Genomic DNA, 12,623 nt, shown 5'->3' with positions numbered 1-12,623 from the left:
CAGCAGCAGCAAGCAGACCCATCCCAGCAGGGTTTGCCTAATCTAAGTTAGATATTTCTTCATCAGAGATTCATTGTAAGCAAAATTATACAAAACAAAACATGGACAAGGGGGGAAAAGCTCTCAGACATTTCACCCAACATGTTTCTTGTAGGTCAAGTCTATCGAAAGACTTGTTGAACACATTTCTTTAACTCACCTATCCCTCGGATTTACTTTTTGTTGTCTGGCTCTGTTTCTCAGCCTCAAAGCAGTGGGACAGGTGGAAAGAGGAGGCCACTGTAGCCACTGGAGGTCCCACCACACTGGAGAGGACCTCTTGGGTACCCCAAACAGATCCTGGACTCCCTGAGACAAGACAATCACTCAGGCTCAAAACCAAATCACATGTCCAATAGCCTTGCTTTGGCTGGTATGTTCTCATGACCAGGTAGACGGAGAGGCTCCACTCAAGACCTTTGGGAAAAAGTACCGTAACTAGATGTTTCCACACCAGCAGAGACAGTGGGAAAGGACAACAGCACCACATTGGACCAACTTGGAGCCAATATTCCCCTCTCCGAGTTTTCATGACAATCACAGTCAGTGTGGGAGGGAGCTCCCCAAGATGGGTAAATAAATAATGGGGCTTAGACCTCTAACAGGTTAGCTTGGCTGTGTTATCTACTCAAGTCACCATAAAAAGACATTCCACCCAGCTCAAAGCAAGAAGTTTGGGCTTCAACACTAATCAAGGCCTCTTTGAAATTCAAGTAAGACCATTACATTAACCAAGAACTGATTACAGAATGTGCCAATGGAAAGGGGTCATTTGCGAGTATTTGGGAGAAATGAGCCAGAACAGAAGGATTCATCTTTAGCTGGGCTCTGGCAGAGAAGTCCCCCAGTAGCTGCCAGGTGCCCTGTGCTGCTATGGGTCACCGTTCAGCCCCACAAGCATCCTTCTCTCTCCATGCTCACCAGGAAGTCTTCCCTGGAGAATGAATTGTCTACCCACAGAAATGTAGGAACAGAGCGACCTGCCCCTATGAGTGTCCCATTCTCCTACTTTTGGGGAGACAGAGATATCCCAGTGCCCACCAGTCTCATGAATCAGTTCTCTTGAGCCTCTGGGGGCACCCACAAAACTAAGCCTTTGGAACAGCAAAGCCACGGACCAGGCCTTGACCATGGTGACCACCTGGGTCTGCATCCTTGGGCAGTATCTCAATTTCACTTTAACTCTCAAAGACCACATCTGGAGGTGTTCCATCAAAAGTCAGAGTCGTACTGATGACCTGCAATTCTCTGTACATACAACAGACAGCACCCACAAACCATCCCCCCGCACTCCCTAGACCCACCACCCCCACAGGTACCATCATGTATTAACTGCAGTTACACCCCCTCCCTGATGCCCATGCTGGCTCAGGCAGCCCGTACCGTCACCCCAGCCCAACAGGAGAATTTAGCATGCACACGCCACAGCCCCCACCCCAAGTCAGAGCCGGGGGCTGCCCAACCCCCAAAGACCCCAGACTCACCGCTGGAGCAGTCGGACCCTCCCCAGCCGGGCTCACAGTGGCAGGTGTCCGGGGAAACGCAGCGGCCGTGCACACACTCCTCTGTACACAGGGCTGAGAGGGCATGGAGAGAGGGAGGAAGAACCAGAAGAAACAGTGAAAACCAGCCATCTGGTCAAGGAGCATAACCCACTTTGTCACAACTCCCGGTACCCAGGCGTGCTCAGAACACATCACTGGCTTGGAGAGAAATCAAGCTACTCCTGACCTGAGTCATTTAATTAACTTGGAAATGCATCTGACAATAGTGTGTTTCATCTCGCCTCATTTCCTAAAATGAAACCCAAGCCTGAGAAATGGTAGTAGCCTCGGTGGCTTTTCAAGAATATATTCTCTGATGTTTAACATTTGGACACCTTCCGGGACCCTCAACTCCTAAATCCACTCTCCTACTCTCTTTCCCTATCAGCTCAGGAAATGACCCATCACTTCCATCTTTTTCTTTCCACCTTCCATCTTTTTCTTTCTCCAATTTCTTTCTGCACAGGCCCCGAAATGTATCGGGCTGCTGGGAAGGAACAGGTCCTTCTCACTTTTCCCCCACCTTTCTGCCCTCCTCCCCAAATGTCCCTATTTTGGGGCTCTCAAATGTCAGCAAATCTGCAAAGTATACAAATGCTGAGGAAAAAGCAAGAGCTAATTATAAGAAAGTAATTAAGAGAGACATCCACGATGATGATAATTGTAATTAGAAAGTGCCTGGCAATTTCTTATCACGCAGTCAAATGCTACAGCCTCCTGAGCTGGGAGGCCACGGCAAGCAAGGTTTCCGTCAACTGCTCCAGCACCGAGGAGGCTTATTGACAGCAGTTTGAGGGAAGGAGATTATTTCTCTTCCTTTGACAGAATCCACATTTTCTCAAGGTCATCCTTTGCTCCTGAGAGATCTGCCCTACCATCTAATCCATCAGCGAAGGATTACAGAAAACCCCCATGTGCCACCCCTACCAATTTTGAAAGCTTGAGAAATCATCAGCTACCATCAACCCTGTCAATTTCTTCAAAGGGATCTAGATGAAGGGATTTTTCTGAAGGCAACTAGACACCTTCTCTCCACCCAGTACTAGCTTGGGCTGGGGAAGCAGGTGGCCCCTACGGTCACACCCTGAATGCCTACCAGGAAGGCACTGTCAGGTTAGACAAGGCCCATTTTATGGTTGGTGGGGGGTCCCCTGGCCCATCCCAAACACAGAAACTGACCCTAAAGCTGCTGTCTTAACTTTGCCCAGGTCGCAGGCAAGGCAGACCCCAGAAAAGCCATTTCAGATGCTCTACTGGGCAGGGGTCTGGAGTCAGCCTGTATACTGCAAGCCCAGGATGTGCTGTGTCTGGAAAGCCCTGGCCCCTGAGTCCCTCTCATCTGTACAAGTGGCTTTCAGGGAGGATTCTGGTTTGTGCTGAAGACTTCCAAGTGCCAGAGCCCTGCTCACTTGGAATCCTGGGGAGTGACCAACCCAACTCCTGCTGGGGAACTGGGCTGGACCCTGACCCCACTCAGAACCACAATGAGCTGCTTGCCTGGCAGCTAGCAAGACCCCAGCCAGTCAGTCCTGCTGCCCTAGCTCCCTTATTCCCACAAGACTTTCCAAACAAGCTCAAATGGGTCAATGTCCCCAGTATGCACTGGACACCAGGTGTCCACCCCCTGACTCCTCATCACATACCAGGCCCTCAGCCCAGCCAGCTTCCAGCCCTGGCCTCAGCTGCTCCCTCGCCCCCCATCCTCACTCCCACAGGCTGAGGTCCCTACATGCTCCACAGTTGGGCCCATCTGTGTTACAGCTTGTCAGATTAGCTCACTGACACTTCCAACTGCTTTCTCACTGCACAGAACAAGACCTTGATCCCTGGGGTCTCTGCCGAGGGCAGTGAGAGCAGGCAGTGAATTGTGAACCTGCCGAGTGTCAGGGCTTAAAGATACCTCAGAGAAAAAAACACACAGCACCTTCATTTTATACATGGAGAAACTGAGGCTTGCGTGTTTGTGACCTGAAGGACAGCATGTGGGCTCTCGGCCAGGAAAGAAGGAGCTCAGGGATGAGACTCCAGGAGACAGAGACCTCTGAAGGTTGGGGAGGTGACAGAGCCCAAGCCTGGGGCCTTCTCACTTTGCCCAGGCTGGATGTCCTCCCCCACCCACATGGCTCAGGGGCTGAGGGAGCCAGTCCAGAAGGAAGAGCACAGGGGTGCTGTGGCTGGCCCCCAGGAGGGTCAGCAAGGGCTGGAGATGGAGGACAGAGGAGCTGCTTCAACACACTGTGCACCCTGCAGGGTGGGGCTGGGCAGGGGGCTCAGACCAGCTCGATGGAGGGGGGAGGGAAATCTGAGAAGGAAGATCGCCCAGTGTCCCGCCCACTGTCCCCTCTCTCTGACCTAGACAGCTGCACCACTGGCCTACCTCTCAGGGACCTACAGGACAGTCTGTTAAGCGCCACCCCCAGAATGCAGACACAGAGCGCACTGAGCCCTGCACCAGCACACGGGCCCTCAGTGACCCTAATGTGCAGGACAGTCATCCTGCAATCCCTCAGCCTGACTCCAAGGATGTGGTTGGTGTCCCTGTGGTCCTTCCAGATCTCACTGTCCCCCTCCCCTCCTTATCATCCTGTTATGCCTATGCTATTTGCTTGTCAAAACCTCAGTCCATTCATATTTCATAGGTGTTATTTAGACAGGTTGTTTGTAGCTGAGGCTCAGACTGCTATATTTGGCATTTGGGCCACTGCCTTTTGGGGCACCTGGTGGAGAGGGGCTGGGGTGGCTGACTCCTACCCTAGGACCCCAGTGGAGCCAACAGTGGGCAGCCCCTCTACAGAGGCCTGGATTTACACAGCAGCTGCCCCTGGAGCCTGCTGGTCCCCTAAGTTCTTCCTAAGTCCAGGCCCCATGCCAGCTGATGCCCCAGGGAGGGGCTGGGTTAGGGTTCTACGCCCCACTTCCTTCTCTGGCTCTGTAACTCTAAATGGTGCATTTTATCAAGTCCCCCTTTCCCTGATGCACATCTGCAGATATGGACCAGGTGCCTGAGGCCGGCTCTGATATGACCAGCTGTGTGACTTCGGTGGGCCACTCCCTCTCTCCCAGTCCCACTGAGAAATTCGAACTGCCACTCTTTCAGCTTCCTCCACCTACCAGCCTGCCTCCCTCCCGCTCCTAATGTCCTGGCACGCAAGAAGCATTTTTAGCGAGAAGCAGGACGACACGATGGTTGAGAGCACGGCTGCCTACAGAATGCCCGTCTGGATCAGTGATGCTCCTTACTGGCTCCAGACCACAGGCAAGTAACCTCTGTCTCTGTGTCAGCCCCATCTGCTCAGAGGAGGACAGTGACAGGATGGCCTCACAGGCTGGGTGAAGATGAAAGAGTTGATCAAGTCCCAGAGCAGTGCCTGGGGGACAGCAGTGCTGTAGGAGCCTCGCTATTGTTATTAGCAGGGTCTGCTCAGCCTGAGGGCGGGTCCTTGTGGAGCTTGAGCTTTTTCATCCTCCTGACACTTGCCACTTCCCTCACCTCCACCTTCACAGCAGTCCTAGACACAAGACTGTGGTCTGTAGGGACCAGGCAGAGAGGCCAGGTGGTAAGATAATGTGGTGATCTAAGTTTAAATTCCAAATCTCTCACCCATCACTGGACCTGAAAGTAGGAGCACATCTAGATGAGAAGCTGTCAGGCCCAGAGCACCTTTTTAAAGGCAAGCACCAGAATCATTCCCAAAGGAGACGATCTATGTTCACTGAGAAACAACTGCAAGATTTGAAACTCTTGTTGGATAAGAACCCACATCCAGACCCCAGCCTTCAGAATGAAATGGCCTCAAAAATGAACATACATCCAACAGTGCTGCAGCTTTGGTTCAAGAACCACAGAGTAAAACTCAAGAAAGCAAAACACAAGCCTGTTCAACTACAAGCAGCAGCAACCACAGCAATCACCTGCAGAGGAAGTCAAGCCCAGTCCTGCCCAGAGAAATATGGATACACCACACAGATCCCCTGGAGGTACTTATCTTGAAGCCCTAGTTTATACAGATCATCTGGCACCCTGATTCCAACTCAGTTTATGCCCCAATTTTAAGGTCCCCACAGACCACTCAGGCCACAAAATAGTCCATTTTGGTTGCTGCCAAGATCCTAACATATACCGCGTCTATGCCATTTTGGAATCCTGAGTTTGTTCTCCAAGCTTCAATTCTGATTCTTTTGGTTCTTCATTTATACAAAGTAGAGAGAGAAGCTAGACAGAAAAGGTCACATATTGCAACAATTTGTAATGATTCCCAAACAAGAGAATATTTTTCAGCAATAAGGAATGAACTAGAGTTATACACAGCAACAAGAGTGGATTTCAAAAACATTAAGTGAAAGAAAAAGAGACACAAAAGGCTACCTACTGTATGATTCCATTTATATGAATTTCTAGAGCAGAAAAAACTATAGTAGCAAAAAGATTAGTGGCTGCCTACGTGGTGTCAAGAACTGAGCAGAAAGAGTCACAAAACAAATTTATTGGGGTGGTAAAAATGTTTCATGTCTTAATTAGGGTGGCAGTTACCTGGGTGTATAAATTCATCCAAACACATAGAACTGTACATCTAATATCTATGCATTTTATTTTACATAAATTATACTTCAATTTAAAAAATATGTAATAGGGGGCTGGCCATTTAGCTCAGTTGGTAGGAGCACGGTGTTGGTAATACCAAGGTCAAGGGATCAGATCCCCTCACGAGCCAGCCACCAGAAGGAAAAAAAAAAAAAAAATATATATATATATATATATGTATATGTATATACACACACACATAGATATATATATGTATAAATAATGGGACTAGTAAAAATAAATAAATAAAAATAAATTCCAGACCTGCCAATTACAGTGACAGACAATGAGCAAACTGTGACTCTTGCGTCAAATCCAGCAAACTGCCTGTTTTTGTAAATTAAGTTTTGTTGGAAAACAGCCACGCCCATCATTTATTTATCATCTATGGCTGCTTTTGCACTACAAGGACAGGGCTGAGTAGTTGCCACGGATACTGACTGTCAGCAACCTCTAAAACATTTACTATCTGGTGCTTTATGAGGGGAGTGGATTTGTGCTTTAGAGGGTTCCTGGTTTGGTGGGAAATTGTAGTGGGACATTTAAGTTCTCTTCCTCCCCTTCTGTCCCTCTGTCATTTGCTCACTCCCCAGCATGACCAGATGGTAAAACAAGGCCAAAACAGTGCTTAGGAAATACTGAATGATGCCAGTCCTACTTTCCAAAGTGGTACTTTGGGTCCCCCCACAGGATCAAGGGGCTGTCAAGCTGAAAAGCATAACCTTGCAGCAGCCACGTACACTGACTCAGCATTTTATTTCGGTACCTCTTTCCTCCTGGGAGCTAAGGACAAGAAATATGGACGATTTAACAAACACTCGTGTGCAATCGATGGTCTTGCTCAGGTAGGCACTGTTAACTGTGGTGAGGGAGAAAGAGGAAAAGAGGCCAGATGGCCAGCCACTTCTCTTTGCTAGACACTGTGCAAGGTGCCAAGTATACCCTGCTCCATTTAACCCTGAAGTCGGTATTGTTACTACTCCACTTACAGTTGGGGAACTAAAGCCCAGAAAGCACTAAATAGCATGTGCAAATTCACATAGCTAGCAAGAGACTGTGCTCAATAGGTGTTTCTTCATCTTTTTTTCATTATTGCCCCCTCCCTAGGAGGCTTTTTAAACATCTTTTCCTTAACGGCTCCCTCCCCTGAAATTCTAATACCATATATACTCTGTATATCTGTGCCTTATTTATAGTCAGACTAGGAACCAATTTTTGCCCCTTGAGGATGCATGAGCTAGATATTCTCCCTCTGCCCCTCCAGGCCCACTGTCTACCTCCTCCCTGAGAAGCTGACCTCCCTGGACGGCATGATGGGGCTTCCTTGCCCTCTGGCTTCTGGATGGGTTCGGCCATGGTGGTGGTTTGGCGCTGGTGGTGGTGGTCTTTCTCCCCTCCGGCCGAAGGTCCCAGGGGTCTCTTCAGGCCTAGGGATGGCAGTGTTTCTCCTCACTTGCTGGCCCTAAATGCCACATCATGTCTTATTGGTTTCCCTTAGCCCTTCCTACACCTTTATATATAATTCATTTTATTATTAAACTCTCCTCGGTGATCCTCCTTATCGTGCCATCTGTTTCCGGTCGGGACCCTAGCTGATCCAGGGGCCAGTCCAAGGTTTGAGCCCGCACGTGTATGATGCTGAAAAGGCCCGCTCATGCCCACACACTATACCACCACCTGGACCACGGGTCAGGATAAGTAAGTTCCAGCACCAGATCTGTCACTGACTTGCCATGAGAACTTAGCTGAGCCTCCTCCCTCCTCTGGGTCTCAGTTTCTCCACCTGTGACATGAAAGGGCTGGATGGCATGATCCGAATGTTCCCTCCAGCTCTGGGAGCAGGGGGCTCCTCATCAGCAACTGCGGACTTTCTGGCTGACTCATTCCTGCCAAGTTTGAGAAGAATCCATTCCACAAATGCAGGCATAGAGCTTGACATAGGAACACGTGTGTTCTGAGGTGCAGATGGAAGTCCAGGGTGTCAGCAGCATAAGCAGCCCAGGACCTAGGACAGGGATCTTGGTATTGAGCAAAGATGTGTGGTTCAGACTTGGAGTCTCCTCTGCAAACAAACTGCTGAGACAACACTGACTCCTCCCTAAGCAAAAGTGACCCAATCTGCTGTCCCTTGCTTGTGGAGAACCCTCTGAATCAATTCTCCATTCTATCAGCATTCCACCCAAGATGACCCACAAGTCTCTGAGGTGTTCGTAGTAATATATTTTTGCCTGGTAGTTTGCGAATGGTCTTACTAGGTAATGGAACTATAAAAATTACTTCCATGAAAAGGTCAAGATAAATAAAGACAATTTCCGTGCTCCCTGGACAACTAACTTGATACCCAGCTAGGACAAAAGAAGGCTTAGGGGGTCAGGGAAAGGGTAGTAGCCTCCCAGAATTCTATGGTGTGGAGTATACTGACATTTATAAAGCAAATGTATTTCACAGGGCCTAGTTTCCAAAGCCCTGCAGTTTCAGGTTTAGCCTAACTTCTTAAAATTACATATAGAAATATTAACCTTGCAAAAGACAGGAAACTTTCCTCAGGCTAAAGTTTCTGTTGTGGATATAAAATTGTAATACAGCAAAGCTGCTGGCTCAAAGACAAATGTCCTTGGTTAATCTACCGATTGTTATGTAAAAATACTGAGGAAACTGCTGCAGGAAAACACAGTATTTGCTAAGAACAAGCTTTTGTTGGTGGAGCAACTTAACTTTTTGCAAATTGCATTATGGAATGTCACTTTGCTTGTTTTACTGATATTAAACTATACTGCCATAACCCCACCTATGTTCTTTTCCTATAACTTCCTGGTCTGGAGAATAAATGCTGGGAGAGAATCCCAGTTTGTGGTTAATTTCCAAAGGAAGGAATGCCTCTCTCTTCAGGGTTCCAGTAAACTAACCCCTTCAGGGTCTCTCACTGCTCGGAAGAAATGGGCTTTGAGTAATCCTTTTTGCAGCTCCATCACCCAGGGGAAGAGATGTGATAAATCCGTGTGAGGCAAAGCAACACTATGGTATAGGGCTCCGGAGTATTCTCTGAACCCATATTCCCCACTGCTCCAAGTCACATTGATCAGTACACTGTTAGCATTCTTGGCAGGAGCCTTAGATCAGGTTGTCATTGGATTCAGCTTGGAAATAAAGTGACCTACATCCAAGTGGGCCCAAGTGCCAATTCTGAGGTGACATGCTTAGTATGAATGATTCTGCCACACCCAGGGTTATGCAGCACATGGTGTGTATGCATGTGTCTGTGTAGAAGACCTCAGAGAGTCACCAAGGTGAGTTCTAAAACAATTCATCAGATGTGCATCACTCGTTCCTTTATAATTACCAGCCCTGAGTCCTCTCCATGGCCAGGAAGAGCCAAAACGGCTGACCCATCCTCTCAGTCTGTCGAGAGTTGGCCTTTAATTGCTGAGGCTACATCTGGCTCCAAGACATAGACAGTCAATTTTTTAAAAAGCAGCACTTCACCTGCAGGGCTGATAAGTAGAAGGACACTAAGGGCCGAACACTCTCCTGATCTGGGGATGGGGCCTGCCATGGGCCACCCCTACCCAACCTGCCGATTGGCCAGAGTCATTCAGCTTTAACTCGGGTGGTGCCCTTGCTGATTTCTATTCTTTGGCAGAGTAGCATTACTTAAAAGCCTGGGTCCCTGCTTTGGTGCTTATTAGCTGCATGTCCTTAAGCAACCTCTCTGTTCCCCAGTTTCCTCATCTGTAAAATGGCCATTGACTTTGAGTGTTATTGCAAAGAGTAAATGAGTTAATTCATGCAAAGCACCTAGTACCAAAGGTTAGTTATAATTGTCTCACTCTTTTTTAAAAAAATTTGGCTGTTGTTAATATTTCTCTTGCCAGGACTGGCCAGGGGAACTGGGACACCATTGCCCCAGAACATTCTTAGGTTCAATTCCAGCTTAGAGGATGATAGAATGGCCCGAGTGAGGCCTAAAGAGAATTCCTTGTTCACTAAGGCAGGGAGGGGAGAATGGGGTGGCACTGGGAAAATGAGAGGTGCTGAGGCTGGGAGCAGGGTAGGAGGAGCCGCAGTCCAGGTCTGCTTATCATGAATGAGAATCTACCCAAGGGAGCACCTTGCACACCCCTTTCCTCTGCTGGTTTTCAGAGGAGAAGTACATGGAAAGAAAGGAGGTCTTTCTCTCATGGAGGCCCATTGGTTGTGCTTCTGGGGCGAAATCGGAGCTAGGGTGGGGTGGGGGACCTGCAGCCCAGGGTCCCTGCTCCCAGTACAAGCTTGCTGATTCATGCAAATACTTACGTGCATGCACATTCACTCAACAGGTGTTTGCTGAGCACCTGCTGTGTGCAGAGCTCCATGGACGGGAGTTATAAAGAGGATCCCAAAATACGGAAAGGGCCAGCCTTGCCTTGCCCTCTGGACTCCCAGGCAGGGAATCCTCCCCCTATCTGTTCTTGAACCCTTTCCCCAAAGAGAAGGGGCCTGGGGGGCCATAGGGAGAATTCCTACTGTCAGAGAGCTATGTGTAGAGGAACAAGGGCCGTGCTCTAATTTCCCTGGGCCAGGACGGTGAGGAGATAATGAACACACATAAACTGCTTAGAACAGTGCCTGGCATGGGGGGACTTAGCTATTATTTTTTTCAAGGCCATCTATCCCATCCACTTGCCTCTGAGCAGTCACTCACTCCAAAAGCATTTATTAAGCACCTTCTATGTGCCAGACTCTGTGCTAGGTGCTGGGACTACCATAAGCAAATAAGGCACAGTTCCTGCTTTCATGCAACATACAACCTGATGGTGGGAAAGGCAGACAGCACGCGACTGATCAAGTGAGCAAGGGCACTAAAATGTTATGGGTGCTGAAATCACAGCCAGTGCAGAGTGCAGGGTGGGCCCTAGAGGGAACAGACAATTCTTTCCTGTGTTGGGGGACAGGGGAAGACGTAGGAAGGGCTTCACAGACAAGGTGATGCTCAATTTGATGTTCATTCATAATACACGTATTGAGCACCTACCATGTGCCAGGTACTCGATCAGCCTTCTCCATCCCACAGACCATCAGACCAGAGAAGTTCTGCCTCTTAGCATTGTCTGCAGGAAGGAGAGTCCATAACTTCCCTTCCCTTCCTTCACCTGGCCCTCTGACTTCCCAGCCCGAGCACTTCCTGCTGCCCTCTCCTCTTTGGCAATGGAACTTCTTCAGGTTGCCAATGAGCCCCTGCCCTCCCTGCGCTGGGCCTCACACAGCCTGGAACGTTATCCACAACCTGGCTCTCCAGCTCTCCCACCACTGACTTGTGTTTAACTTTCACATTAACTTTGATGCCACTTCCTCCAAGAAGCTTCCTTTGACTGCACTGCCCACCCCCCTGTGCATAGGCTGGGTTAGGTCCCCACCCAGCTCCCACAGTATCTGGTTTGCCTCCTAGGCCACAGCGCTGACTTCTCTGCTTTACTTGTCTGTCTCCGGTAAGTTCACTGAAGGCAAGAAATGGGCTTCTCTATTCACCCTTATGTCTTGGCACCTAGCAAGGTGCCTGGCACATGGCAGGTGCTCAATAAATACATGTTGAATGAATAAGTATCTGAATCTGCAAAGGATCTCTCCCCTCTCCCTTCACCCAGGGCCCTAACTGTGGCTAACATGGGCCATGCCTATCTGGTTGAGAGTGAATACGTAATAATTTAGCTAAGAGCAATGCTAAGCTCCAAACTCCCCAATGGTGGGACAGCAAAATGCTCTTTAGAAAAATTCCAGTGACTCTCCAGCTATTAAACAAGGATTGTCCCCGCAGAGCCCAACATGAAGGATTTCAGCCTGGGGTTTGGGTCTCCCCGTTCCAGTCTGGAGTCCTGGGGGCCATCCATCATCAAATGCCAGCATCAGATTACAAACTCCCCTGGGGACCTCCCTTGCATCTCTATCAATCACCCCAAGATATTAGCTTACCTTGCTTCAGTGTGGCTTAACTGTTCATAATTGTTTATCAATTAAAATTGCCAACTTGTCAGAACACTCCTATTGGTTTCCTGCATAAAGCAATCACATCCAACCAGTAGGCCTGATGAAAGCCCCAGTGTTGCAGTCAATTCCCTTAATCGATGCTTCAGGCCCCAGATCTGCTGCTTGCCAGCTCCTGGAACCCCCAGCCTCCCTGGCTTTGTAAAGGAATTTCCCGGTTGAGCTGTTCAAACCACCAATTCTGTATTCCTTCTAGGAGCAACAGCTTTTCAACTTGTTAATGATGTTGGAGCATAAGGCCTGAGTCAGCAACCCCCAGCACACGACCCAAGAAAATCTTTTTCTGGGTCTTTTTTTCTCCATTTGACAGATGCCAGGCTTTCTTCAGAAAGACACATTCCAACTGATTGATTTTTTTTCTTTGGGAAATTGATCCTCACCACCTAAGAGGAAAGCAAAACATGAGGCTTGTCGAGCATTTTTTTAATGCTCTGATTGAA

General features: G+C 48.7%; 1 protein-coding gene and 1 pseudogene across 6 annotated transcripts in view; one reads left to right on the top strand and one right to left on the bottom strand.

The window, feature by feature from the left end:
- Positions 1-12,623, bottom strand: part of MEGF11 (multiple EGF like domains 11) — a 227,730-nt gene that overhangs the window by 180,778 nt on the left and 34,329 nt on the right. For all 6 annotated transcript variants that reach the window (XM_063092195.1, XM_063092192.1, XM_063092190.1 and 3 more), the window contains one exon: positions 1,524-1,616. In XM_063092195.1, the coding sequence (XP_062948265.1) occupies positions 1,524-1,616 (93 nt within the window). The remainder of the gene's footprint in view (positions 1-1,523; positions 1,617-12,623) is intronic.
- On the top strand, positions 4,767-5,800 carry LOC134371711 (divergent paired-related homeobox-like; annotated as a pseudogene).

The sequence above is a fragment of the Cynocephalus volans genome, chromosome 3 (assembly GCF_027409185.1).
Source record: "Cynocephalus volans isolate mCynVol1 chromosome 3, mCynVol1.pri, whole genome shotgun sequence".
Lineage (NCBI taxonomy): Eukaryota > Metazoa > Chordata > Mammalia > Dermoptera > Cynocephalidae > Cynocephalus > Cynocephalus volans.
This window is presented reverse-complemented; position numbering and strand designations above follow the sequence as displayed.